The sequence below is a fragment of the Xiphophorus hellerii genome, chromosome 18 (assembly GCF_003331165.1).
Source record: "Xiphophorus hellerii strain 12219 chromosome 18, Xiphophorus_hellerii-4.1, whole genome shotgun sequence".
Lineage (NCBI taxonomy): Eukaryota > Metazoa > Chordata > Actinopteri > Cyprinodontiformes > Poeciliidae > Xiphophorus > Xiphophorus hellerii.
In genome coordinates this window covers 162,919-188,090 of record NC_045689.1, presented here as the reverse complement: position 1 = coordinate 188,090, position 25,172 = coordinate 162,919, and the positions used below count along the sequence as shown (strand labels likewise).

The following is a 25,172-nucleotide window of genomic DNA, read 5'->3' as shown; positions in this document are numbered from 1 at the left end:
AACAGTAACTTAATTTCTTACTTCTTAATTTAAAGTTAGTCATGAAGGATGTTGGTCAGTAAACCAGAGTTTGAATGAAAGTCTGAATGAATCAATGATGAAAATGTTGCATGAAAACAAAAACAACCAACAATGTGAGGAGCAACGACTCAAATTGTCTCTAAACCCAGTGAAGCACTGGAGCTTCCAGACTGGGAACACTGGTATCAGTCATGATACCAGATATGATACAATGAAGAACTTCACACCAGAGATCATCAATGATCTCAGGTTCTGTTCTGACCCAGTTCTGGTCTCTAGTTTGTGGTGGACCTTCATGAACATGTTCAGCTCCAGCCTGTTGATAGTGAAATATTTCACTGATGAAGAAATGTCTTTACAGGAGCTGTGAGTGTGAAGAAAGACCCAGAACAGGAGCTGAACGGCCGACAGCCAATCAGAGCAGCTGTTCTCCAGGTGAGACTGAACTCCTCCAATCAGAGCCTCCTGTCGTCTCTGTTGGACCAGATCCACGTCTTTAGTTGAGATTTGGAAATTCAAGGTTTAAAAGTCTTTTAGTGATCAATTATTTCAGCTGGTGTAACTGGAACTCATGTGCTGGTAACTGGTTAACTTGGTCCTCATTTAATTGGAGCCTGTTCAGAAAAATAAACAATTAATTTTATTCTGAAGGGTCGCTTTGCACCATAACCCATGCCACCAGCTCTAGTGAAACACTTTATAGGATCAATATGATGAGACATCACAGGGTTCAGAGGAATGAAATGCAGACAGGATGGATAAAGAGATCATCAATCAGATAATGGTTGTGTAATAATTGATTATTTGTGGGCAGATCCAGGTTTTAATTTTGACATTTAATCTTTTAAGCAATTATTATATTCAAGTGTTTTATGTGTTTTCAGAAAATGACTAAAGGGCAATTCCATGTAATTTCTCACTATCTTGAGCATCTTTAAGCTGATCTGCTTCAAAAACTAAAATACTTAAAGACTTCGAACCTGCTGTAGGTTCTTAGTTTCGTCTTAATTACAGAATATTTAAAACCAGCTGTGAGGTTTTTAGAAACATATTTGATTTGTGAACTTCAATACAGGAGGACATATGGCTAATTTATTATCTCAGATGCAAAGACTTGCTGTGTCTTTTATTCCAACATTTGGTAACAGAGAAACTAAAACTTAGAGACTGAGATGAAGACTTGGTGATGATGTTAAAGAAAGGAAAAAAAGTGATGAAAATGTTTGTTAATCAGTCAATATTTTCATCACAATATTCACCAATAATATTGAGAGTTAACAGCTCCTTGATGACCTTCTATCAGATCGCGTCTTTAAACATTCAGAGATAGAAGGTAAACTTGAGAAGAACCAAACCAGAGCAGACAAGGACTGCAACAAAATAGATGCTGTGATGAAGAAGAACAGAGAGCCTGCAGATTGATGGTCAAACATCTTCAGCACATGGATGAATTGAAGGATTCAATTAATTTCCGTTTTTGGGATTGCTTTTTCTTATATTGTGCCTCCATATCTGGCTTGTCTTTATTTATTATCGTAGCTGCTTCAGGTTTGCTTTTGTTACATTGTGCAGCCGTGTTTCCTGGCCTATTCGCTCGTCGGTTTACGGGTCAAGAGTGGCGATTTCAGCTCGACCTGACCGAGTTCTGTGAGCGTGAGATGCTGGGTGTCTGGGGTCACTCTGGAGGCTATATGTGCAGCAGCCTCTTGGTCATCCCCAAATACCTTTGCTGGGTTTTACAGGGTTAACTGGGCCACCTTTCACCTGGGATCCTATCCCAGCTCTCATCATCATCCCAGTGAGGTGGGCATGTTTTCGGGGTTGTTTCTTTTCTGTGTGTGATTTCTCAGGACTCTGTCGGTAATCGTCATCCAGTGCTTTAATCACCGCCTCTGGCGGTCAGTAGGAATGAAATAGAACAAAAGTTTAGACTGTAACTACGGTTCTATGAATCCCGGATGACCGCCAGAGCGCTCGGTCCCTCAGAATCATCGTGTTTCACGAGAAGATTGAGGGACTGAGCTGTCATTGTCACGTGACTATATAGACTTACTGGTGTCACCGGGGGTCACATGTGACCATGTTGGTATAAGATTCTCGACCTGTGCAAGAGAGATCATTCAGTGCTTTAAGCACCGCCTCTGACTGTCATCTGGGATTCATCGAACCGTAGTTACAGTCGTGACTTTCGTTATTATTACCATGCAGAGTTTTTATAAAATTTGGGCTTTTTATTTATTGATTTACTTTTTTCTCATCCATTAAAGCTGATGCACAAATTGTCTCTGAGAATATAAAAAAATTATTGTTTTCCTTATGTTCAGCTGAAGTGTCTCCTCTCCTGTCTTTGTCTCTTTCTTCAGATTTTGATATTCGGTGTCAGAGTGACCATAAAGCGTCTCTGAAGAAGAAGTTCCAGAGTCTCTTTGAAGGCGTCGCTGAACCTGGAAATCAAACCGTTCTGAACCAGATCTACACAGAGCTCCACATCACAGAGGGGTTAACTAGAGAGGTCAACCAGGAACATGAGGTCAGACACATTGAAACAGCATCCAGGAAACAAGAAACAATCAGAAGAGAAGACATCTTTAAAGTCCCACCTGGAAGAGATCAACCAATCAGAACAGTGATGACCATGGGAGTGGCTGGCATTGGGAAAACACTGTTAACACAGAAGTTCACTCTGGACTGGGCTGAAGGCAAAACCAACCAGAACATTGATTTCATATTTCCATTCACTTTCAGAGAGCTGAATATGTTGAAAGAAGAAAAGTTCAGTTTATTAGGACTGATTCATAAATTATTTTCTAAAACCAAAGAAATCAGCAGCTTTGAAACGTTCCAGGTTCTGTTCATCTTTGATGGTCTGGATGAAAGTCGATTTACTCTGAATTTCAAGAACAATCCGATCCTGACTGATGTTACAGAGTCCAGCTCAGTGGATGTTCTGGTGACAAACCTCATCAGGAGGAAACTGCTTCCCTCTGCTCTCCTCTGGATAACCACACGACCTGCAGCAGCCAATCAGATCCCTGCTGAGTGTGTCGGCATGGCAACAGAGGTCAGAGGGTTCACTGACCCCCAGAAGGAGGAGTACTTCAGGAAGAGATTCAGAGATGATGAAGAGAAGGCCAGCAGGATCATCTCCCACATCCAGAAATCAAAAAGTCTCCACATCATGTGTCACATCCCAGTTTTCTGCTGGATCACTGCTAAAGTTCTGGAGGATGTGATGATGACCAGAGAGGGAGAAAAACTGCCAAAGACTCTGACTGAGATGTACATAGCATTCCTGGAGGTTAACTTCGCAATCAAGAAGGAAAAGTATGATGGAGGAAAAAAGACAAGATCAATCTGGAGTCCAGAGAACAAGAAGCTGATTGAGTCTCTAGGAAAACTGGCTTTTGAGCAGCTGCTGGAGGGAAACCTGATCTTCTATGACAAAGAGCTCAAAAAGTGCGGCAATCAACATCAAAGATGCTGCGTTGTTCTCAGGAGTGTTCACTGAAATGTTTAAAAGAGAGAGAGGGATGTGCGACATCTCCGTCTACTCCTTTGTTCATCTGAGCATCCAGGAGTTTCTGGCTGCAGTCTACATGCTCCACTGTTTCACCAGCAGGAAGTCAGAGGTGATCAAGACGTTTCTGGGAGAAAAATACAGAGAAACATCTCTAGATGAGTTCATGAAGGAAGTCATGGAGAAATCCCTCAGCAGTAAAAATGGCCACCTGGACCTGTTTGTCCGCTTCCTTCACGGTCTCACTGTGGAGTCCAACCAGAGACTCTTAGAAGATCTGCTGGGTCAGACAGAGAACAGTCCAGAAACCATCCAGAGAATCATCACCAACCTGAAGGAGATGAACACTGATAGAATCTCTACTGACAGAATCATCACCAACCTGAAGAAGATGAACACTGATAGAATCTCTACTGACAGAAGAATCACCAACCTGAAGAAGATGAACACTGATAGAATCTCTACTGACAGAAGAATCAACATCTTCTACTGTCTGGTGGAGATGAACGACGTCTCATTTTATCAGGAGATCCAACGGCTGCTGGATTCAGGGAAGGAGCTCTCAGTGACTGACTGTTCAGCTCTGGCCTTCATGCTGCAGATGTCAGAGGTTCTGGTTGAGTTGGACCTGGAGAAGTACAACACATCAAATTCAGGACGACAGAGACTGCTTCCAGCTGTGAGGAACTGCAGAAAGGCTCGGTGAGTCCAGATGTTTTCATTGTGTGAATGCTGATTCAGCTCTATTGTCCTCCTGTTTCTTCTTCTTCTTCTGCTTCTGGATGTTTTTGGTCTTTAACTTCTTCCTTCATCCTCTGGACTATTTCAGACATTCAACCATCTAAACATTCAGCTCATCCAGGACAGCTGCAGCTTCTGGTTTTAGACATTTTGATCATTTTAAAAATATTTATCTTTTTATCAGTTTTCATGTTTAAATGAATAGAAAACCCTGAACTCTAGAAAAAAATCTATTTTTTCTGAAAGATCCAATCAGCCAGAGAGACTTTTACACTTTAAACTCCTCTTCACTCATTGAGCCGCTACTCCTTTTAGGATCTTTGTCTTTTTTTAAAATAAAATCACTGTTTAGGTTTGATGGACACTTTAAAATAACCCCAATAATTGCTGCTGTTGTCATGGAAACCAGTTAGAAACTTAGTGAACCAACTTTTCCTCCTCCCACTAGTTTCCTCTGAGTTTGTAAATGAGAGCAAAATGTGGTGATTGTTGTCTGGCTCCAGAAAAAGTCCTAGTTTCTGTCAGATCCTCCCAAAGCTCTGAGAACTCTGCTTCCAGAGCTGGAACCATTTTCCTCATCAACTCTTCATCTGCAGCTTTTGTTGAAGCTGTTAGCCATGAAGACCTGGAGAGACATGAGCTTCAACTCTTTAGACATCCCAGCCTCTTCTAGTTACTGGAGAACTTTCACTGCTTCACCAGGAAAAATGCTGCTGGATCCAAACGCTCTGTTTTGGTCTTCAGCTCTTTAAGAGGTTAGCAACAATTTCTTCTGACATCCAAACCTTTGTTCCTCTGAGCCAAACGGTCTAGTCCAAGTCCGAGCTGTGAGCAGTTCCTCCTCCTCTCCATCATCTCCAGTAGTTTCCTTCATCAGCTCAGTCAGCCTCTTCATCAGCTGCTTCAGCTCCTTTGAGGCTCTGATGCTGCAGCTCCATCAGATGCTGCAGAGAAAACTGAACTTTCCTTCACAGATGATAGAAGATCTTCAACATCTGACTGCAGCTGAAGGTCTGAGGACATGAAGCCTGGACGGGAACCAGAACCAGAACCTGGACTTTAACCAGGAACTGCACAGATTCTCTGTGGGGTCAAACTCAGTAAATTGAAGATCAGATGTTGATCAGATGATGACATCACTGTTATCATATTTTAGTCTGTTTATGATCCAGATTGATTTCATTAGAACTGAATTTATTTCTTCTCTAATCACAGACTTGGTGGCTGTTGGCTCCTAAATGCTGAATGTGAAGTTTTGGCCTCGGCTCTGAAGTCCAACCCAGATCTGACTGAACTGGAAATAAATCAGATCAACATAAATAGAGGTGGAGACTCTGATCTGAAGCCTCTGGTTGAGATCCTGGAGAGTTCAGTCAGTAAAGTGAAGAATCTGAGGTTTGTTTTCTTTATTTATACAATAAAATCCTTCATTTATACTTTAAACATTAGTTTAATTAATTCTTTTATTCTAATATATTTTATTTTATAACAACCTGTTTAAATGTCAGAATAAAATCTCTAAAACTTTTTACCTTATATATTATTTTTTTCTTATTTCAGACTTTGAGATTATTGAACTTTGTTTTTCAGTTTTTACTTTAAAATGTTTTTACTGATGAACAAAATGAGTAAAATAATTGAAATTATGTAAATTAATGATGGAGATGTTTCAGTTTGGTTTGGTAAAGATTCAGATTGTTTTATTTCTCATTTCTGATTCTCATCTTTACATCCAGAATGAAATGTTGTTCCTCCAGAGTCGAGCCACAAACACTGACAAGTTCAAATCATCATTAATGACCAAATCTAAGAAATGACTGATTGTAGAAAAGCAAATCTAGATGAAATGAATGAAAGTGAGGTTTGCAGCAGCAGCAGGTTCCTCAGCTTTGTCCTGAAGCTGTGGTTCTGTTGGGCCGGGTCAGAGAGGAACCGTCCTCTTCAGTCTGACAGCTGTCAGTCGGTTGGAGCCTCGTCTCTGTGATGATGCTTCATCAGGTCACGTCTCCTTAGGAAATAATGGCCTCCATTGGCTTTCAGCAGCTTTAATAAGAACACAAGGCCATTAATGAACAAACTGAGTGGTTCTGATCCAGTTACCAAGTCGTGTCTCCAGCTGATGATCAGGAACCAGCAGAAATAGCTCAACTCATCCAGGCTGATAGAAAACTTTGAGTTTATTTTTGATCAAATGTTCTGGTTCTGCTGGTTTGGACTCTTTAAACCAGTTTGACTGGATCAGATGTTAGAATCAGTTCATCATGTTTCTTTTACATTCAGGGAAATTAATTTTCTACATTTTTATTATTTATTTGTTCATATTTCAGTTTTAACCTGCATCCTGTTGGCTTCAGCTCACATCTTTTATTCTTTATTCAGATTGATGGACTGCAGTTTGTCAGAGACCAGCTGGACTTCTCTGTTCTCAGCTCTGAAGTCCAACCCGACCCATCTGACAAAACTGGACCTGTACAGAACCAACCTGGGAGATTCTGGAGTGAAGGAGCTCTGTGGTTTTCTACAGACTGAAGGCTGCAGACTGGAGACATTGTTGTATGTAATTATATAATTATTGATATTTCTGTGAATAATTATATATAATTGATCATAAATCAAATTAATTTCTTCTGTTCTAATAAATATTTTCTGAGTTTGTTCCTGGACTTGGATCCAGAGTTTAATTTAGTCCCTCTGTGTAACTGAGTTGGACCTGCTGATCTGAGGTCAGAACAGGACAGCATTCGGACCCCCAGTGTGTAGAAATCCCCCTCATGTGAAGCAGGTCAAAGGTCATTCAACCCAGTCTAGAAAAGTGAATTCCTGGAATCTGACAGGAACAAATCAATAATCAATGATTGATGCTTCAACACTTTGATCAGAACCTGGAATGATTTTACTGACTAAAATCCTCCAACACAACATGACCCAGTACCAGGTTCTGGTTCTGGTTCTGGTTCTGAAGTCAGCAGGTCTTTATTGAAGCAGCAGCTTGTTGGCATTAATATTGATGAGAATCTTTAACTGGTTCTGTTGGACTGGTTAACCTGCATCCTGTTGGCTTCAGCTCACATCTTTTATTCTTTATTCAGATTGAGGGGCTGCAGTTTGTCAAAGATCAGCTGTGATTATTTGGCCTCAACTCTGAAGTCCAACCCGACCCGTCTGACAGAACTGGACCTGAGAGGAAACAACCTGAAGGATTCAGATGTTCAGCAGCTGAAGAATCTTGTAAAGACTTTAATGTAAGTAAATGTTTGTAGTGAGTCCATCTCCTGTCAGCATATTGAACTAAACCCAGTTAGCATCAAAGCAAAGATCCAGTGTTCCCAGTAAAGCTGCAGCTTCTCAGTGGGAGGAGAATGGTTCAGGCTTCCTGATTGGACACAGAGACAGCAATCAGCCAATCAGAGGAGCAGCAGCTTGCTGTGTTCCTGTGTTTGTGTTGGTGTGAAGATGAGTGTTGTTGCTGTGTCCCATGTCTCCAGGATGTCCAGCTGGACTCCAGCGTCCAGCCGTCCAACATGTCTAGAGACAGTGGTCCTCATCCATCAAACTGTGGCAGCAGCAGATCTGATCTCAGATCTGTTTGTTCTCTCAGTTCAACAGGAAACAACTGATCAGGTTCATCTTGGTCACAGCTCTGAGATCAGTCTGACTGCAGCCTGGAAACCATCTAGTGGATGTGCTGCGTCACTGACTGCTGCTGGAGAGAGGCTGGAAACACTCACTGATCTGCTCTCTCCTTCCTTCTTCTCTCTGCAGGTTCTGATCTCTGTGAAGTAGAGAATGGTCTCAGTGTCCTGCTGATCCTCAGAGGTTGAAGCTGCAGCAGTTTGAGTCTAATGAGACTCTGACTGGATCATGATGATGACCTCTGACCTCCAAGATTTTCCTCCCGTTTATTTTCTCGTGTCTGTCATTTAGTGTCTGATATTGTTTGTCTCTTTGGATCAATAAAGATCCAATTCAAACTGGGCTCCATTTAGAGGCTTCATGGAGTTTTGTTCTGAACTGGATTCAACTGGAAAGTTGATCTTTTTTCTCTCTGATTCATTTTCATCCTGGAACCAGAAATGGTCTGAGAATGGAAACATGGGAATCATTTTCAGTTCAGCTTTGAAGCATGAAAGACACTTAACCTCTTTTCTCTGCTGCTTCTTCCTTCTGCTGACATGAAAATGTTCCTCAAAGCTCCACAGATAAAAAGATGCTTTAAACTGGAAACTGCAGAGAAACTTCAGCTTCCATCAGAAGAAACAGTTTAACCAGTTTTAGAACTGGATGTCCTACAGAAACTCTGATCTTAGAGCAGTTTCAGGAACATGTGGACCTGGGAAAAAAAAGATTTTATATATTTTATGTTCATTGTAAAAGCTAAATCTTGAAGTTTTACGTCATCATGATTCTCAGCTTTAATTTCTCTCAGTTTGTTTTGGTTTTTACTTTTTTAACTCCATTGTTATGTTTATGTGTATAATATTGCTAGTGTTATTATTAGTTGAAATACGCCACCTTGTGGTCACTTTAAGTTATTGTTTAAGTTAATAGTAGAAGAAGAATATGGACAGGAAGTGCTTTGCCCAGAATCAATGGCCGCTCCACACTCCTCCTAGTTTCTTTCTTGGTGTTTGTTAAAGCATTGTCTGTGAGTATTACTTGATAATAACATTAAGACACCTGTAATGTTACATAATATGATGGTATTGTGTAAAGTTGTATGTTTATAGCCCGTTATATTATGCTAATGAGTCCGTTTTCATATGCTAATTTTTGTTGCTAATCGCTAGCTACAAACTCCTCATTTCACTGGAAAGTCAATGCCATGTTGGTCCTTTATTTTATTTGTATCGCTCTGTAAAGCCTAGATTGTAATACATTGCATTTCTGTATGTTACAGTTTCACAAAAAAGGAAGGAGAAGAAAATTATTGAACTATCACTGAAGTAAACTTTATTAACCAGTCATCGCCGTCAGGATTTTCTTCATCTTTCAAGATTGTTTAGCTGTTTGGATAGCTAGTGCGAGTATCTAGTGAGACCAATAACATCCATATTTCATGTTTTGAGTTTTCTAGAGAACTTCAGGCTCTTTACTGTGATTTTACTGATTTATTCAAACCTCAGAGAATCACTGGGATAATGTGCTGATTGGTTCATGTTTGATTTTCATAATTCTTCTAATGCAATGTGGGTTGCTGGATGTTTAATGACCAAATAAAGTTTTTAAAAAATCTTTGTGTATTTTTTATGCAGCTGACTGTGTACACATATAATAACTAAACCTTCATTTTAATCCTCCATGCCGTTTTTGCTGTATTTTAAGTTTTCACATTTAGTTTCACAGCTTAAATTAGTAAAAGCAGAAACACAAGTTGATTTCAGCATTAAGCTACTAATTTAGCCAGCAGTTTATTTTTGCAGTATTCAGACTGAAGATGTTTTTTTAATAAAACAGATGAGAATCAATCTTTTCAATCAAAACTCGATTAATTAAATCAGCTATTGAATTAGACTAATAACTTGTATAAAACTGCCATTTCTGTCTGGTTAATGGTGCAGCAGATCCTGCAGGGGGCGCTTTGGGGCCTCAGTGTTCAGGTCGGTTACAGTCTCATCTCCCAGACTCCTGAATCTTCTGGTTCCTTCCTGAAATGATTTCCTGCAATAAAATGTTGGTTGGAAATGAGCAGAAAACTGAGAAAAACCTGAAAAAGTTCAAATCTGACCTCAAGTTTTACAGCTCAACTCATACAAAGGAAAACATGAAAATAAAGGTGTTTATTGTCACCTGGAAGGAGGCGGAGCCTCAGCTGGGTCAGGGGGCGGAGCCTCAGCTGGGTCAGCTCTAGTCAGGTTTGGATCTGAACCGGTTCAGACTCCATGCAGCAGCAGAGCAGCGTCTGGATCAGGTGAGTGTTCACTTCTTGTTTTGCTGATGTTTTATTTACAATGTGAAATTAATCCACAGCATAAACAACTAAGCAGGTGTAAGTGAACCAGGGTGTGATATTATTTAAAACAATGTGGTTGCAAGGAAGTAAATTTGGTAAGACTTTATTTGAAGGGGTGCACGTAAAAAGGACATAGGATTCTTTATAAATGTTGAATTAGGTTTGAATTAGGTCCGCTGTATTTTATATTTCTGTTTTTTTGTAATGTTTTTTTTAGCGATCTGGACAGGTAATGTCCTGTTCTGCAGTGCCGGGGGGCCAGACGGGTGTAAAGATAATTTTCTGGACCCGGACTCAGACCTCAGAGACGCAGAGTGATGGATCCTCTGGGGAGTCAGAGGCAGGAGGCTTAAATGAAGTGAGCTCTGCTACGTGAGCGCTGAGGATTAGAACAAGCAGAAACTATTATTAGTGGTTTATTGTGTTGCTGAGCAGAAACTTGGTGCAGCTTTGGCTATTTTATAAAAGTCTTTATAGATAAAACTGAATCTGATCAACTTGAAAATCTTTATTAATTTAATGAAATAGTCATGGAAAAAAAATCTTGAAATGTTTAAACATAAATAATCTTTAAACTGAAATGTGAACTGGTTGTTATTTTCCATTTATTTCCTGGTAGTGATGATCAGACAGGATTCTTCTCATTAGCAACACACCTCTGCTGTGAGAGGGGGCGGAGCCTCAGGTGGGTCCGGTTCAAGTTCTGGAGAATCGGGTCCAGTTCGTTCCGACTCGGTTTGTGTGAACAGAAGGAGAAGCAAAGATCTGATCAGGTGAGTTTTAACTCCACATTCTTCTGGTTTCCAGTCCTGACTGGGTTTTCTCTCTTTGAGCTGCTGGACAGAACCAGAACCAGAACCTGGGCCTGGTTCTGGTTCTGGGTTTGATGCAGAGCTGCAGCACCTGGTTTCAATCAGGAACTCTGATTTTCTCTGAGTTTTCATCTGTAACCCAGACAACAAGCTGAGTTTGCTCCCAGTTTGGAGTCAAACTGGTACCAGTAGGTTCTGAGTGTTTGTGGCCCGGCTGAGATATCTGGGTTCCTGATTGGTGGATGGAAAATATTTCAATATGAAGTCAATAATTTATTGATCAGAGAGGATTTCTCTGGGCTTTTATCAGTAGAAAATCCAGATTGAATCAGACATTTTGGATCAAATGCGTTACTTTATGGACTTTCTTTAATATGGAAAACTTGACCTCTTTCTGACCATCGCTCCATTTCTGAGTCTTTCTGGTTTTAAATGTTTGCTCATTAGAAAATCATAAAATTGTTTGAATCACAGCAATAATTTCCACAGCTGTTTGCCAACTTGCTAGGAAAGTTGTTTTGTATTTTTATATTTGAGTCACTGAATACAATCACGGACATTTCAAATATCCATGTTTTTCCTTTACTCTGATTTTGTTTTAATGAGGAAAATCAAAGTCCCTGGTGAATTAATGAATGAAACGTATTCATACCCCTTTAAATTTCTCACTCTGTTTCATTGCAGCCATTTGCTAATCTCAGAAAAGTTCATATTATTTCTCATTAATGTATACTCAGCATCCCCTCTTGACAGAAAACATACAGAATTGTAGAAAGCTTTGTAAATTTATTAAAAAAAGAAAAACTGAAACATCACATGGTCATAAGTATTCAGACCTTTTGCTCAGTAGAAACCCCTTTTTAGCTTGTACAGCCATGAGTCTTCTTGGAAATGATGCAACTAGTTTTTCACAGCTGGATTTGGGGATCCTCTGCCATTCCTCCTTCAGAACCTCTCCAGTTCCATCGGGTCGGATGGTGAATGTTGGTCATAGAGTTGGATGCAGGCATGCATAACAAATCACATTTTATTTGAAATATATTTACATTTTTCAAGAGTACATTGCCAATATACTATTACAGAATTGTACAAATTGTCAATACATTCAAAATTTGCAGACAACATGCTTATGAAAATTAGTACAATGAAACAATAGGTACACTTTAGAGGAAATGTGAAAAATATTTAACCAAGGACAGAGTATTGTTTTAATTTAATATCACAGTATTCCAGTATTATTGCAAACATACTGACATTTCTCCTTCCTAAGAACAGTGAGGATCAACGGCAGAACATTCCCATTCACTGCACTTTACAGAAACCTACAAAAAAGAACATTTGTATTTTAAAGAGTACAGAAAAATGGCAAAGAAAAAAGTCTGACTTACAATTTTAAGACGTAGCGGACTCGCTATGCATGTGACATCATCAGAACTGATGATGATTGGGACCGGATGCCTGGGGTGGGAAAACATTTCTAGGTTACTTCTTTACCTGTTTATGTTAGAAGTAGAAAAAATAGTCAGCAATATGATAGAATCAGTTGATGTTGAGGCATCAACTATGAAGCTGTTTTCAGTGAGGTCTTAAGGGAGACAATCTACCATCAAATCTTTCCATCCATGATCTGAACACGTTGATCCCTGCAGGGTGGTGAGGGGGGCCGGTGGGGCCCAGCTCCAGCTGTCACCAGACGAGAGGCGGGGTTCACCCTGGACAGGTCACCAGTCCATCGCAGGCACTGAAAGCTAACAATGAATAAAACGTATGAAAGAGAAATGATAAATTAACAAGGAGAATAAATGATGTCCAATTATTTTAAAATCAAATCATGTTTATTAATTGCAGTGATTTATAATTGCTGACGTCAGAGACTCAGAACCTGGTTTTAGAGGAAGAATTGAGCTGAATCAGGAAAACTGAAGTATATTTTGAGGTTGTCAGTAACATTCCTCTGTGGGATCCAAAAGTCAAGATTCTGAGAGTAGCGTTGTTGTCTTGTAATAGGAAGGGCGTAGGTTCGATTCCATCTTCCTCTTGCCACATGTCAACGTGCTTTGGCACCACTGTTTGTATATGTTGGAACCTCCCCAGCTGTTGGTGTTTATCTGTATATGGCAGCCTGAGTCTGTTGAATGTGTAGGTCACTCATAGCACAAAGGCTCAGCCTGGATTGTATATGAGTTTTAAATATATAACAAGTTTTCAGACTCTACACTGGTTTCAAAATATAAACTCTCCAGCTTTTATTTAGCAGCTGAACCAAAATCTGCAAAATAAAAATCCAACTGTTTTGTCAGTTGATCCGAATCTCCGAGCGCAGAGTGTCCTTGCTTTAAATTTACTTAAATGGATCCATGATTAGCTGTAACAATTGATATTTGAGAAATATTATATTTTAGAGGTAAAACCAATACAGTAGTGTTTTTTTTTTGAATAAATGTTAATAAAATATTGTCACATGGAGGCCAAATTTGCTCCATTAGGGCTGCAAAAATCCTTAAGAGGGCCACAAACGGCCCCCGGGCCCACACCTTGGACACCCCTGCTATTAGCATTTCATGCTATGAGCTCAAAATCCAGGCAACAGAGGCGCTTTTCCACATTAGCTGCCCTTCAATTCACAAAATAATTACACAATTTCAAAACTAAATGTTCTTAATGGAAAACACTGTGATTTAAAAAAGAAAGTTTTGCTGTTGGGGGCCGTATTGAATTTAGTTTATTTCTTAGTTTATTTGATTTGGTCTCAACAAATGGGTGGCAGAGCGCATCGTCTCGGTACGTAGCTGGTACATGTTTTTCTGTGTGTGACGAACGAAGGTTGTCAAATCACAAAAGCCATAAAAGGCTGGGCAAGGTCAGAGTTCATCTGTTAAACTGGATGAAAATCAAGACATAACTACAAGCTGGAGTTTAGACATTTTGAGCGTCTTTGTTCCTGCCACTTTACACCTGTCTTTATTTCACTACAACTAAACGCTGCTGCGGTACAAAGACCGGACAGAAATTGTGAGAAAATCCTCTGAATACCTTCAGAAAACCTGGAGAGCTATTGATCAAATCTAATGTAGAATACAATAAAATCTGCTGCCATTAGAAGGAAAGTTGGGAGAGCTTTAAAACTTCTGTAAAGTAAAATAAAAACCACTTAGAGGAGAACAGTAGCCAAACCAGAGTGCTGTCATTATGTAATGTATCAGAAAAAACATTAATCTGCCAATAAATAAAAAAAAACATCATTAATGTTTATGCATCTTTATTTTCCCTAGCTTTATAAGAAATTAATTAATGCAAGCTTAAAGGTTGGTGGCTTATGGATTATAAAAAATACTTATTTTTGGGAAATTAATAATGAGAGGAAAGACGGTTAGTTTTAATTTAAACTAATTTAGTCTCTGGTAAAAAGCCAAAATGATGATGTCATTGCTTTTGAAGCGTCTGATTGGTTAATTCACAACATCTGAATTAGTTGGAGGCAGATTAGTTCCATTATGTTTGTGCAACTATAATAAACTTTATCAAAAGTTCTTGTTAAGATGCTGCTGTGCTAAAATGGGCTGAAAGGTCACTCAGTCATTACTCTAAAAGCAACATAAGGCCAGATTACAGTTTATTTTGGTGGCTTTAATCGACTAAAGTACATTTTCTCTGTCTTGGTCTTATGGGAAGTTGTGAGGAAATGTAATAAAATGCTTATAAACTCACCCAGTTACACCAGTTTGGTCGGGAGTGAGGAACTGGTGGAAGGAAATTCAAATTATTTGAACCAAGTTTGATATTTTAAAAGGGCAGTCAGTATTATTTAAAAGTGACTTTTTGTTTGTAGTGCTATTCCTTCATCCCAAAACACACCTTGATTCTTTCATGCACGTTTGAGAAATTATTTAATCTCCACGGCAACCATTCAGCTGTCCAAAAACGTCTGGGTGGACGTAGCCCCGCCTCCGAGATGCAGCTCCTCCCACACTCAGCTCCTTCAGACTAGCCAGCAGCAGTTAGCAAACATTTGGTGGATCTGCTGAGCTGCTTCTCAGTTCAACGTTGGTAAAAACTGTTAAAGGGTTAATAGAGGAACCATGTTGTGATGACTTCCTGAAGGCGGAGTTTGAGAAAGAGCGGGAGTTTTTAAAGAGACAGAGACCCAATTTCAAGGTGTTAAATGACTAAGTCCAAGTATGTAAGTTATATTTGATAGATTTTGCATTTTTTTATAACTGATGCTAACATTATGTGCCTGTAAAAGACATAATTCTGCTCCTTTCAAGGTGAATCAACCAAAAACTGAGGAAATGAGAAAAAAGAAATAATGTTCCTCAGTGACCTAAAACAGAGAAAGTTTAATCTGATTCATTTCAACCTGAGAAAAATAATATTTATCTCTTTTTTAGTGTAAATATCTTTTCAACCTCCTGAAGTGTTTAGTTGCATAATTCAAAGCAACCTGCCATAACTCTGCGTTTCTCTCGGCTTCGATGTGTTTCTAGATGTTCTTTGACTCAAGCAGTTCTTTGTATTACAAATGCATCAAAGTTCATCTTGCAACTTAATTATAAGCTCTAGATAATAGTTTCTCTTCAGATTTTCAGCCGGTGTGAATATATACTGATGGTTTCAGCCGATCGTGACTTATCTCACCTCAAGCAGCCATTAAACTCCAATTATTACTAAAAGAAGCACATAATCTGGTTGCTGCTGCTGCTAAACTGCAGAAGCTGCAGATGGTGAAAGGTGAAGCTGAGGTGAAGGCTGCTCTGTTTCTCTCTGTCGTCCCAGAGACACCATCGTTTCTCCTCTTCCTCCTCTTCCTCAGACATCGCTGCAACCGAAGGGGAAACGCAGCAGGAGGCCAGAGGAACATCAACAGTACGAGGGATTAAAGCGTCTTTGTGTCCTTTTTGCCAGCAGATGGCATCGAGGAACTCGTTCAGGAAGTTTTAGTCACTCTTGGTTTTCCAGGAAGTTTTTTTGCACAATTTTCCTCCAAGATAATTAGCAGGAAACAGCTGTCTCGATTTGGTGAGTCACAGTTTTTCACTCCAAATTCTAGGTTGTTTTTTATTCGGAGGGAGAGCTGCAAATATTTTTATCCACAGGAAATACCTGATAAATATGCTGAATGTAAAATTAGAGGAGAAAATCAGAGCGAAGCTGCAGCTTCTCTTCTCTGAATGGAGCTACAGCGACATCTGCTGGGTCTTAAAGGAATATTGGGAATTGCAGTATTTTGCACCAATGTTATGTTATTTTTTTCACATTTCTTCTATCGAATGTTGGTTCCTGGGTGTTTAATGAGACAATAAAGTTTTTAATAATGTTCTTTGTGTTTTTTCTATGTAGCTGTTTGTGTACAAATATAGTAACAGTACCTTTATTTTAGTCCTCCATTATGTTTAGGTTTCTGTATTCAGATCAACAAAGAAATAAAGTATAAAATTAAAAACTTTCATCTTTATTTAGTAAAGACGGAAGCATCCTGTTCAGTTGATCTAGATTTTAAAGCTTCTAATTACGGCAGAAATTTATTTTGCGTTATTCAAACTGAAGATGTTTAAATAAAAGACATGGGAACATTTTAATTAATCAATACAGTTTTTTTCCTTGAAAGCTTCTTTGTTAAGCTTCTTTAAACTAGAACTGTACTGTTATTATATTTTCTGGTGTTTTATTTTGAAAGACGTCACAGGAAGTGTGTTTATAATTTTTTACAGCTTAATCGTAGGTTCTCACTTCTATCTCACTGATTCCCAGTGAGATAAATGAAGACAGATTCTTCTCCTGGGTTCATTTCAATGTTTTCTCTGTCAGTGTGAACTAGAAGCAGCTCCACAGAGATGAAAACAGCCGCAGAGACTCTGAGCGGAGCTAACGATGCTAACGATGCTAACAGGCTCCAGCAGCAGCTTCAGAGGAGCTGTGGCTCCTAAACTGGAGCTTCAGGTCCAACAGAGCTGAATCAAAGCTCTACAACTCTGGTTTAGACGATAAGATGCTGAGCTTCCGGTCTGAAGGTAGGAAAATATTTATGAAAAGTTAAATTATCCTGGAAACAGTCAGAATGATGTTGATGTTTTAGCTGCAGAGCCGCGAACTGAACTATTATTATCAGAGCAGGGCGGGTTTTGCCCTCTAGTGGACCCAGATGGTAACTACAACTACTTGATAAAGTTAGAGCGTTTACAAACCACATTCACTTCCTGTGAGTACTTTCACATTAAGAGCGATATAAAAGTTAATTTTCTCAATTAGTTTTCATATTAAATAATAAATTTTACTTTTCTTGTTTCCTCCCTGAAACTTTTATTCAAAAGCAGGAAATTAAACTCTGCTGAGGTTTTGCACCACCACCGTATAATATTGTTATTTCTGTAGACAGTCTTTAAAAACAGATAAAAGTATTTAAATGACATTAACAGCAGCAGCATAATATTGTATGTGTAATACATTTATTTACAGATTAATTCAGTTATACAAAAGACTGCAATTAACTAAGTAATTTTAAGTACTAATATTTTAAATGTTATTAACATTTTCCATATAATATTTATCCATTATGTGTTTTCATCAGGTGTGATGTTATGGTCTCAGCTGTTTGGATTTTATATCAAACACATTTTTTTTATTTACATTTACATTTATTTACATTTTGATTCTCAAAATTACCCACAGTGAATCGTTTTTGGAGGATTTTTATAGAATAAGTTTTATTTTCCATGTACTAACCCTGCAGTGACTCTTATTTAACATTAATGTAAGCTGATTTGATTTGGCCTGATAAAAGTGAAAATGAGATCAAATAAACTGTAATTAATATGAAGAGGAATATCTGTAGTTGCGATAGTTCACCACCAGAGGGCAGTGAGCGCTCATAATCCTCCATCAAACGCCTGTTAAACTGCAGTTTGTTCTGCTGGTTTTCTGCTGAATCCATGAAAAAAGCTGCTCAGCTTCAGATCTGCTTCACTAACAGCAAAACAGAAATACTGAAGCTTTTCCATCTTCACTCTAGTTTTTTCACTCTGTTAAATCTAACTGAACTATTAATGTTTATTCAGATGAATCAAACTTTGGCTCTAGAGGAAAACACAAGTTACGTGACTTCCTGTGGAAATAGAAACTGAAACCAACTTTGGTCTCCTTCAGATCAGCCTCCATTTTGAGCTGCAGGATGGAAATAACTTGCTGACTTGTTACTAGAGGTAAGTGTTGCCGCTCCGGGTCCCTCCGTGTCTCTCGGCTCTCTGGAGCCTTTCTAACCGATGAACCCACCGAGGCTTCCCGGGGCCTCAGTCACCTCGGCCTGGGTCGCTCGGCTCTCATAGGGCCTGGTCCCCGCAGCAGCGCTCTGTTTACTTTATTGAAGGCCTGATCTAGAAAGGAATTAGATCAAATGAAAAACTTTATTGTGAGACGTTGCTGCTTATAAAGTGATGCTAAGTGAGGTTACATTATGCGACTATAAGGAACAAAAAGAGAAATATTGAACACACTATAAACACACAGCTCAGTTACTGCGCAGTTAACCTGGTGAATGATCAGCTATGATCTACCATGACAGCAGCATCTAAAGCTGATCTGTTTGTGTGGAGCAATAATGAACTTTTCAGATTTAATCTAAATAAACTGAGAACTTAATGTAACTTTTACAGTCCATCAGTTCTTGCTGCAGCGACTCTCTCTGGTGTTTTAACCTAAAAAGCAGAACTAAAACATTGTAAACTAGTTTTCTCTGCTTGTTGAAATCAGCAGGAAGTGAATCACATCACTCCGTCCCTCATCAGTCTGGGGTTCAGCAGAAACTGATGTTTCTCTTGTCTGTGGATCAGAACCGGCTTTAAGCCGTCCACAGATTTCCTCTCTTCCTCCTCACTGAGTTTGGTCTTTTTCCAGGTTTTCCTCTTGTTGCTCCTTTCAGCAGGAAGAAACTCTTTGTCTCTCAAAGCTCTGCTGGAAAAATGCATCCAGATCCAGACTGACTCTTACCTGAAAGGTTGCTGTGTTTAGCAATCAGTATCTGCAAAATCGGAATCGATCAGCCAGAAAACTGCAGTCGGTTCAACCCTAAAAATAACAAAACTTTTAAATGGAGCAATAATAATAAAATAAATAATTTCACAAACATTTTAGATCAGTTGTAACAAACTAGTTTCTAACTAAAAGAGTTGCATTAATGTGTCTCTTTATCTTGAAGTTCAATCAGATCAATAGACTAAATATGTTTCAGGCCTCGCTGAGTGTTTGGGGGCTTCATCCCCCTATTGAAGCAGCTGTTTACCCATGATTCCTTGCAGTGGGTCCAGCTGGTACCTCAGCTGGATGCTGTGGTCCCTGAAAGCTGCTTTGTGTCTCTTGAGCTGAGAGGAAATCCTGCTGAGCTGCACACAGAGGCTGACATGTTGCTGAGATCCCAGCTGGACCCGGTTCTGTCTGGAGGAGAGCTGTGGACCCGACCTGAGCTGCTGCTCCCTCAGAACCTTCTGCTCACTGACTCCCTCCATACAGAGCTACAATAGAGTCATGATGCGTTCAAGTCCACTGGGAGCTAAATAAGTCCACTAGTTCATAGGAAATGTTCACTCATTCATTCAAATGATTCACTGTGATCCTCTGAACACATGATGGGAACCAGCTTTCTGCTTCACAGGACAGTTACTGGAACCGGATCACTGGACTGACTGGTTCTGGTTTCTCTCTCCAGAAGTCCAGAAGATGGAAGATCAGGACAGAGCAGAACCTCCAGGACCCATCAGTCCATCTATGAGGAGTGACCGGTCCAAAGGTCGTCCTCCATACTTCAGTAATGAACCTGGACCATCAGACAGAAAGTAAGAAACCATTTTCTAACTGATTCATGTGAATCTATAGAGATATAAAATAAAAGATATTAACTGCCCAGATAGCACAGAATGATTGAAACAACATTGAATCAATGTCAGCCAGAAACATTGAATCAACGTTGAACGCTGACATTGAAACAACATTGAAAGTGGTCGGTGACTTGTATGTTGAATCAACGTTAGGGTTTCAACCATAACTGACATTATATCAATGTTGATTCAACCATCATCTGTATGTCAACTTGTATGCATATTTGTGTTGATAGTACATTGAATCAGTTATGTACCAATGTTGATTCTACATTATATCAATGTTGAGACAACCATCATCTGAACGTGGATCTGCATCCGGATGTCTGTTGATCCTACATTGAATCAATGTTGCGTCGACAGTCATCTGACTGTGGGTCTGCACACATATGTCCGTTGATTCTACATTGAATCAATGTTGCGTCGACAGTCATCTGACTGTGGGTCTGCACACATATGTCCGTTGATTCTACATTGAATCAATGTTGATTCAACACTCATCTGAACGTGGATCTGCATCCGGAATTGTCTTGATTCTACATTGAATCAATGTTGCTTCGACAGTCATCTGACTGTGGTTCTGCATACATATGTCGGTTGATTCTACATTGAATAGGTTAGGAATCAACGTTGATTCAACCTTCATCTGAACGTGGTTCTGCACGCACATTTGTGTTGATTCTGCATTCAATCAATGTTTATTCAACCATCATAACCATCATCCTGAAATAAACCACATAAAAACACCATGGCATTGCTTAAATATTTTATTTAATTTCAGTCTTCTGGCCGTCCCTTTGGTTGCCTTTCAATGCCTCCCTCCCGGTCTGGTGCATAGCGAAACCATTTCTTTACTGTTTCGCTGTAATTTTGATCAGTTAGGCCTGGTTCGAATTGACGAGCAGCAACTGAAAGACACAAAAGAACATCATTACGATGGAGGGTATCTCACATAAAATTCCTTATTATCCCCTACCCTCACTTTGTTTAGATTCTGATTCACCAACAGTCTCATTTCCTACAATTAAAATTCAAAGCCCTTTTCCAGTAGAGGAAGCTCACCTAATATGCACTCTTGCAGGATTGTGTCCTTGAATGGCTTTTTACTCTGGGAATGCCTATGTTTCTTCCCAGCCCAGTTGAACTGACTTGCCAGGGCATTTCTCATACAAGTTGTCAACATTCTTCTTATCATGTTGGCTGAATTGGTGCCTCCTACTAGAGCCAGTCGAGCAATCTACATCAGAGACAAGTACATGAAGGCATAGCATTACACAGCAGCATTATATCATGTAAATTAAAAACACAGCAGAGACATAACCTTGTTTTGATACTGTATTTATGCTTATGCACTGATATTCCACTCCATAGTGTTCATTCATGGTCATGGATATTAGCGTTATTAACCATCCTGGTCCCAATTTGGGTTAGGTCAAAATTTAAATCATCTATGTGAATAATTGCAAAATGTTTCATAAATAGCACATCTACAAGCTCTGTGACATGTTCAGAACTTGTAGATTACAATTTGTGTTCAAGTAGCTAAAGAGCTAACATTTTGCCCTTAGTAAAAGACTCACACTGACATAATCTACATTGATGCTGATCAGTCTTTCAAATGAATTACCATCTTTTGACGCACTGTCTCTTCAATCAGTAATGACTCCGCTTTACTGAAATCTTCTTCACTTTCAATTGGCAGCTGGAAGGGGAGTACAAGGTTTGCTGGTCCTTGTGTGCTACCTGGTGTAATGTTACTCTGAGCCAAATTGTTCTTAATGAATTGGACATCTCTGGATAGATCCTTCACAATCACAAGAGCTTCAGCAAGCATCGATGTCATCTTATGGATAGCGAGGTCTTCAGGAGAACATTAAAAATCTTTAAGTGCAACATCAAAATAACCTGAAAATGACACATTACAAATACATTATGTCCAATAGACTTGCCTCTCAAAAGCTGCCCATTATTGCTGGCCCTTTGTGTGGTTGCATCTGCAAAACACAAATATTCATGCACAGACGTTTAAAGGTTAGGTGCCAAAATGACACCGACTTTCTTTAGGTGTGAAATGTTTCCTACAGATCTTTTATAGATAAGGACATTTCTGCATCTAATCAGGAGAGAACTCTGATGAGTGGAATACACAAGATCACAATGGCAAAAAGAAAATACTGTCAGGGCTTTGTGTTAAGTTTGCCTTTAAAAGATAATGCATAAGTGTCAAAGCATTTAAAGAGTTGGTGTCATTGCTCACACAGATGTGAGCAATGACCACAGTTCAAATATAGACACAACCTCACACATTCAGATCACAAAATGTCTACAAATGTTGGATGACTGTCTTGATACCTTCGATACCTTGATTAGGCGCTGAATCCAATACATCATTCTGGTCGGAGTTTGCTTTTAAGTGAATAAGAAATGCAAAAACTTAGCTAAAGTGAATTCATTAGTCAACACAGATCACTGTATATGTATGTAGTAAAGTGGGTTACTCTGTGATATATCCAATGGCAGCCTATTTTGTGCACATTGTGAGAGACCAGGGCGATGGTTATACTGCCTTGAGCTGCATCCAGACAACCCTGTAGATATAGTTACATTTCGCAATAGTTTACAAGTGTAAGCACAAGATACATAATCTAAATGTTTGATCAAACTAACTAATTAGCCAGAATCACTAAGATACCCATCACTATTACTGAAAGAGTACAGTATCATACCAATACTTGTACTTTGTCGCTGTGGATTCTGCAACTTGTGGTACTGGACACAGTGGGCTGTAGCAAAACCTGGCATCTCAGCTTGAACACAAAGTAGGAAATACACAAAGCAGTGAGGTTATTACTGTAACCTTCCATATGAGAAAATGTGAGACTTACATTCAGCTGACTGCTCTATATTTAAAGCATTGCTTTGACATCACAGTCTTATGAGACTGCTTGACGACTCACCATTAAGAACTTCATCAGCTAGTGATTGTTGGTAGTTGCTAGCAACAAGATCTACCAAGAAAAATAGGAAATAATTAAGAGCTAAAACTATACACAATTTCAGCAAGAAACACAATTTCAATCAAATTAAAATGTCCTTTTATTGGTACACTGTTATATGTAATTTCTTTTGTGACTGTGTAGAAGTGAGCATAGTGTCAATATAAAGGAAACAATACCTGGACATCCAACATCAGGTGGTTTGGCAAAACGCTTTCTTTTTGCACTGCTACTCTGATGGTCTTCAGAATCAGAATGCATAAACTGCTGATTTGGCCTACAAAACATTATGATAATACACTATATGAATATTACAACTGTAGTTAAGATACTACACTTATTAGTCAAGGCTACCGTCTGAATACATGGACACTCTGGCCACTTTGAGCCATCCCTTTAGCAGTGGTTGTTATTTTCTAGTTGCAACGCCCTAGGGAAAGTTATCACTGTGATAAAGTTAGTAATGTACCTGGATATTCTTTTTTGGCGGATAGCTCCTTCATCATGAGATTCAATTTCAGATGTTGGACACATTGTGGTGTTATATTTTGTCTCTCGTTTTTTCGCCTCATCAAGGGTCTCTGTAAAGAGCAGAGGGTAAATGCCAATTTGCATGTCTGCAGTCCAGTGCAGAACTACCCTAACAGCTCCTTCCCAACTCCCAAAAAACAGAACAATCACACCTGTGTGAAGCGCTACTATCATACATCATCTCATTCTGGCCAATCACTATTTGCCTCCTCACATTTGTCTTCTCTGATTTTACATACACAAAACATCTCAGCTGGACCTCTGAGGTACCAGCGCTTTATTATAATTATATATATTGTTTACTTGGTTTAATGTAGCCTCCTAAACAAACTTTTGCATCTGTAATGTCATGTCCCAATAGATAAACATACTTGAAAAGAAGGAAATATTGAGCTGATTTATCTATAACATGACAGCACGACTGTGTAGAACAGCTGTGCATGTGTTGCACCAGTTACTCACCACACGTAATGAGGACTCGTACATCCGTATAGGTGATCCATTTGTCGTCTGGTTGCATTCCGTCTCGAAGGGCTTTCTTGAGTGTTATGTGTTTTGGGGGCCATAACAGCGTCTGTTCCTCAGCTTTAAACCAGCTCTCTAGAACTACTGCTGTCCCAGCATTTGGGAACTGTACAACTGACCACAGTGCCTCTCTACTCATCTTCGAAGGGCTAGGGATGAAATGAGAACTACTCATGATATCTCCTTACAGGTCATCCCCATTTCACTCTTCAAAGCCAAAGTGCACTACAGACATTGTAGTTTTTGGCCAGTCAAACATGTTATTTGCACAGGTAAGAATTAGATAAATGTTATTTTTAGGTAATTTATGCCATGATATACATCTCAGTTACAGATACTGCACTTTGGCAGGGCAGCATGACTATGCTAAATGAAGTAGTGGTATTACAATGGCACCATCCATGTCTGGACAGAGAAGGCATTTGCGCTTGATAGAGGCCAGTCCAACTACCCCTATATTTTCTTTCAAGCCACTGACTTTGTATGTGCCAATGTATGATGATTCACAGGGATACATGTAATATGGCTGTTTGTGTCCGTACATTCTGACGATTATATATGTATCCTCTTCTGATTTAATAATATTCTCTATTAATGCAAATCCATCTCCAACTTCAGCACAATTGTCTCCTTTCTTTGTGGACAAAGTAAACCGATGAGTGGAGACCTTCCTGTACTGTTGTGACGAAATAAACTGTGTGGGGACTGGACCATCAATGTGGATGTTAAGCAACTTTGGATAATCTCTAGAACATGTGGGTCCAACATGTGAGGTTTCAGACTACCTTTTAACTACCTGTTGTAGTGTCTGATGTGGCTTGCGTAGAAGATGCTTAATTTGACCAAGACAATTCTCAAAAGGAAATCCTGATATATTATCTAGATTGCCGAACCTCCTGTATTCTTCAGCCAAATGAGTAAGCTGGTGTATATTGTACACAATTTCATCTTTTCCATATAATTCCCCAAAGTGTTCAACAAAAGCAACCATCAACTTTTGTGCAAAGGCTAACATTTCCTCAGATATACTAGGGGACAGCAACATGTACATTCCAACGGAAAACAACATAAAATTGTCATACAGCTCACTGGGGAGTGAATCCTTCAAAACAACAGGACCCCAATATAACATGAAGGATCGGAACTCAGTAGCTTTCCACCGATCTATCTCCGACAGTCCCCTTGGTTTACGGTTAAACTCAGAAGGCGTGT

The 25,172-nt window shown here is 39.3% G+C and overlaps 2 protein-coding genes and 4 long non-coding RNA genes across 7 annotated transcripts in view; 4 read left to right on the top strand and 2 right to left on the bottom strand.

Annotated features, from left to right (window-relative positions):
- The first annotated feature begins 5,606 nt into the window (after window positions 1-5,606).
- On the top strand, window positions 5,607-7,411 carry LOC116737406 (uncharacterized). Its single transcript, XR_004342800.1, has 3 exons — window positions 5,607-5,674; window positions 6,659-6,832; window positions 7,369-7,411. It is a non-coding gene; the product is annotated as an uncharacterized LOC116737406 (long non-coding RNA).
- Window positions 7,412-10,177: 2,766 nt separating this feature from the next.
- The window catches only part of LOC116737399 (uncharacterized), a 40,050-nt gene continuing 25,055 nt past the window's right edge, over window positions 10,178-25,172 (top strand). Inside the window, exons 1-2 of the mRNA XM_032590525.1 lie at window positions 10,178-10,187; window positions 19,743-19,866. Of these exons, the coding sequence (XP_032446416.1) occupies window positions 19,751-19,866 (116 nt within the window). The 5' untranslated portion in view covers window positions 10,178-10,187; window positions 19,743-19,750. The remainder of the gene's footprint in view (window positions 10,188-19,742; window positions 19,867-25,172) is intronic.
- Window positions 10,900-16,360, top strand: LOC116737416 (uncharacterized). Its single transcript, XR_004342813.1, has 2 exons — window positions 10,900-11,002; window positions 15,818-16,360. It is a non-coding gene; the product is annotated as an uncharacterized LOC116737416 (long non-coding RNA).
- LOC116737418 (uncharacterized) lies at window positions 14,915-19,037 on the bottom strand. The gene is made up of 3 exons (XR_004342815.1): window positions 19,025-19,037; window positions 15,749-15,756; window positions 14,915-15,062 (listed from the first exon to the last, which is right to left on the bottom strand). It is a non-coding gene; the product is annotated as an uncharacterized LOC116737418 (long non-coding RNA).
- Window positions 16,749-18,445, top strand: LOC116737413 (uncharacterized). The gene is made up of 2 exons (XR_004342809.1): window positions 16,749-17,052; window positions 18,185-18,445. It is a non-coding gene; the product is annotated as an uncharacterized LOC116737413 (long non-coding RNA).
- Window positions 20,658-24,049, bottom strand: LOC116737397 (uncharacterized). 2 transcript variants are annotated; one of them, XM_032590521.1, is made up of 9 exons: window positions 23,898-24,049; window positions 23,374-23,485; window positions 23,084-23,181; window positions 22,866-22,916; window positions 22,635-22,715; window positions 21,858-21,902; window positions 21,536-21,768; window positions 20,971-21,145; window positions 20,658-20,816 (listed from the first exon to the last, which is right to left on the bottom strand). In XM_032590521.1, exons 1-9 carry the CDS (start codon window positions 23,953-23,955, stop codon window positions 20,686-20,688), a joined length of 984 nt encoding a protein of 327 aa, XP_032446412.1. In that variant the 5' UTR covers window positions 23,956-24,049; the 3' UTR covers window positions 20,658-20,685. The 2 variants fall into 2 exon arrangements, with proteins under 2 accessions (XP_032446412.1, XP_032446411.1); XM_032590520.1 differs by having other exon boundaries at window positions 23,374-24,049.

Excerpts from the sequence above, each read along its gene's own strand:
- LOC116737397 (XM_032590520.1), bottom strand. The coding sequence starts at position 23,609 with ATGATAGTAGCGCTTCACACAGGTGTGATTGTTCTGTTTTTTGGGAGT. Across the intron at positions 23,182-23,373 it reads CGCCAAAAAAGAATATCCAG|GCCAAATCAGCAGTTTATGC; the intron begins GTACATTACTAA and ends AATGTTTTGTAG. Across the intron at positions 21,146-21,535 it reads AGACAGTGCGTCAAAAGATG|ATTGCTCGACTGGCTCTAGT; the intron begins GTAATTCATTTG and ends TCTCTGATGTAG.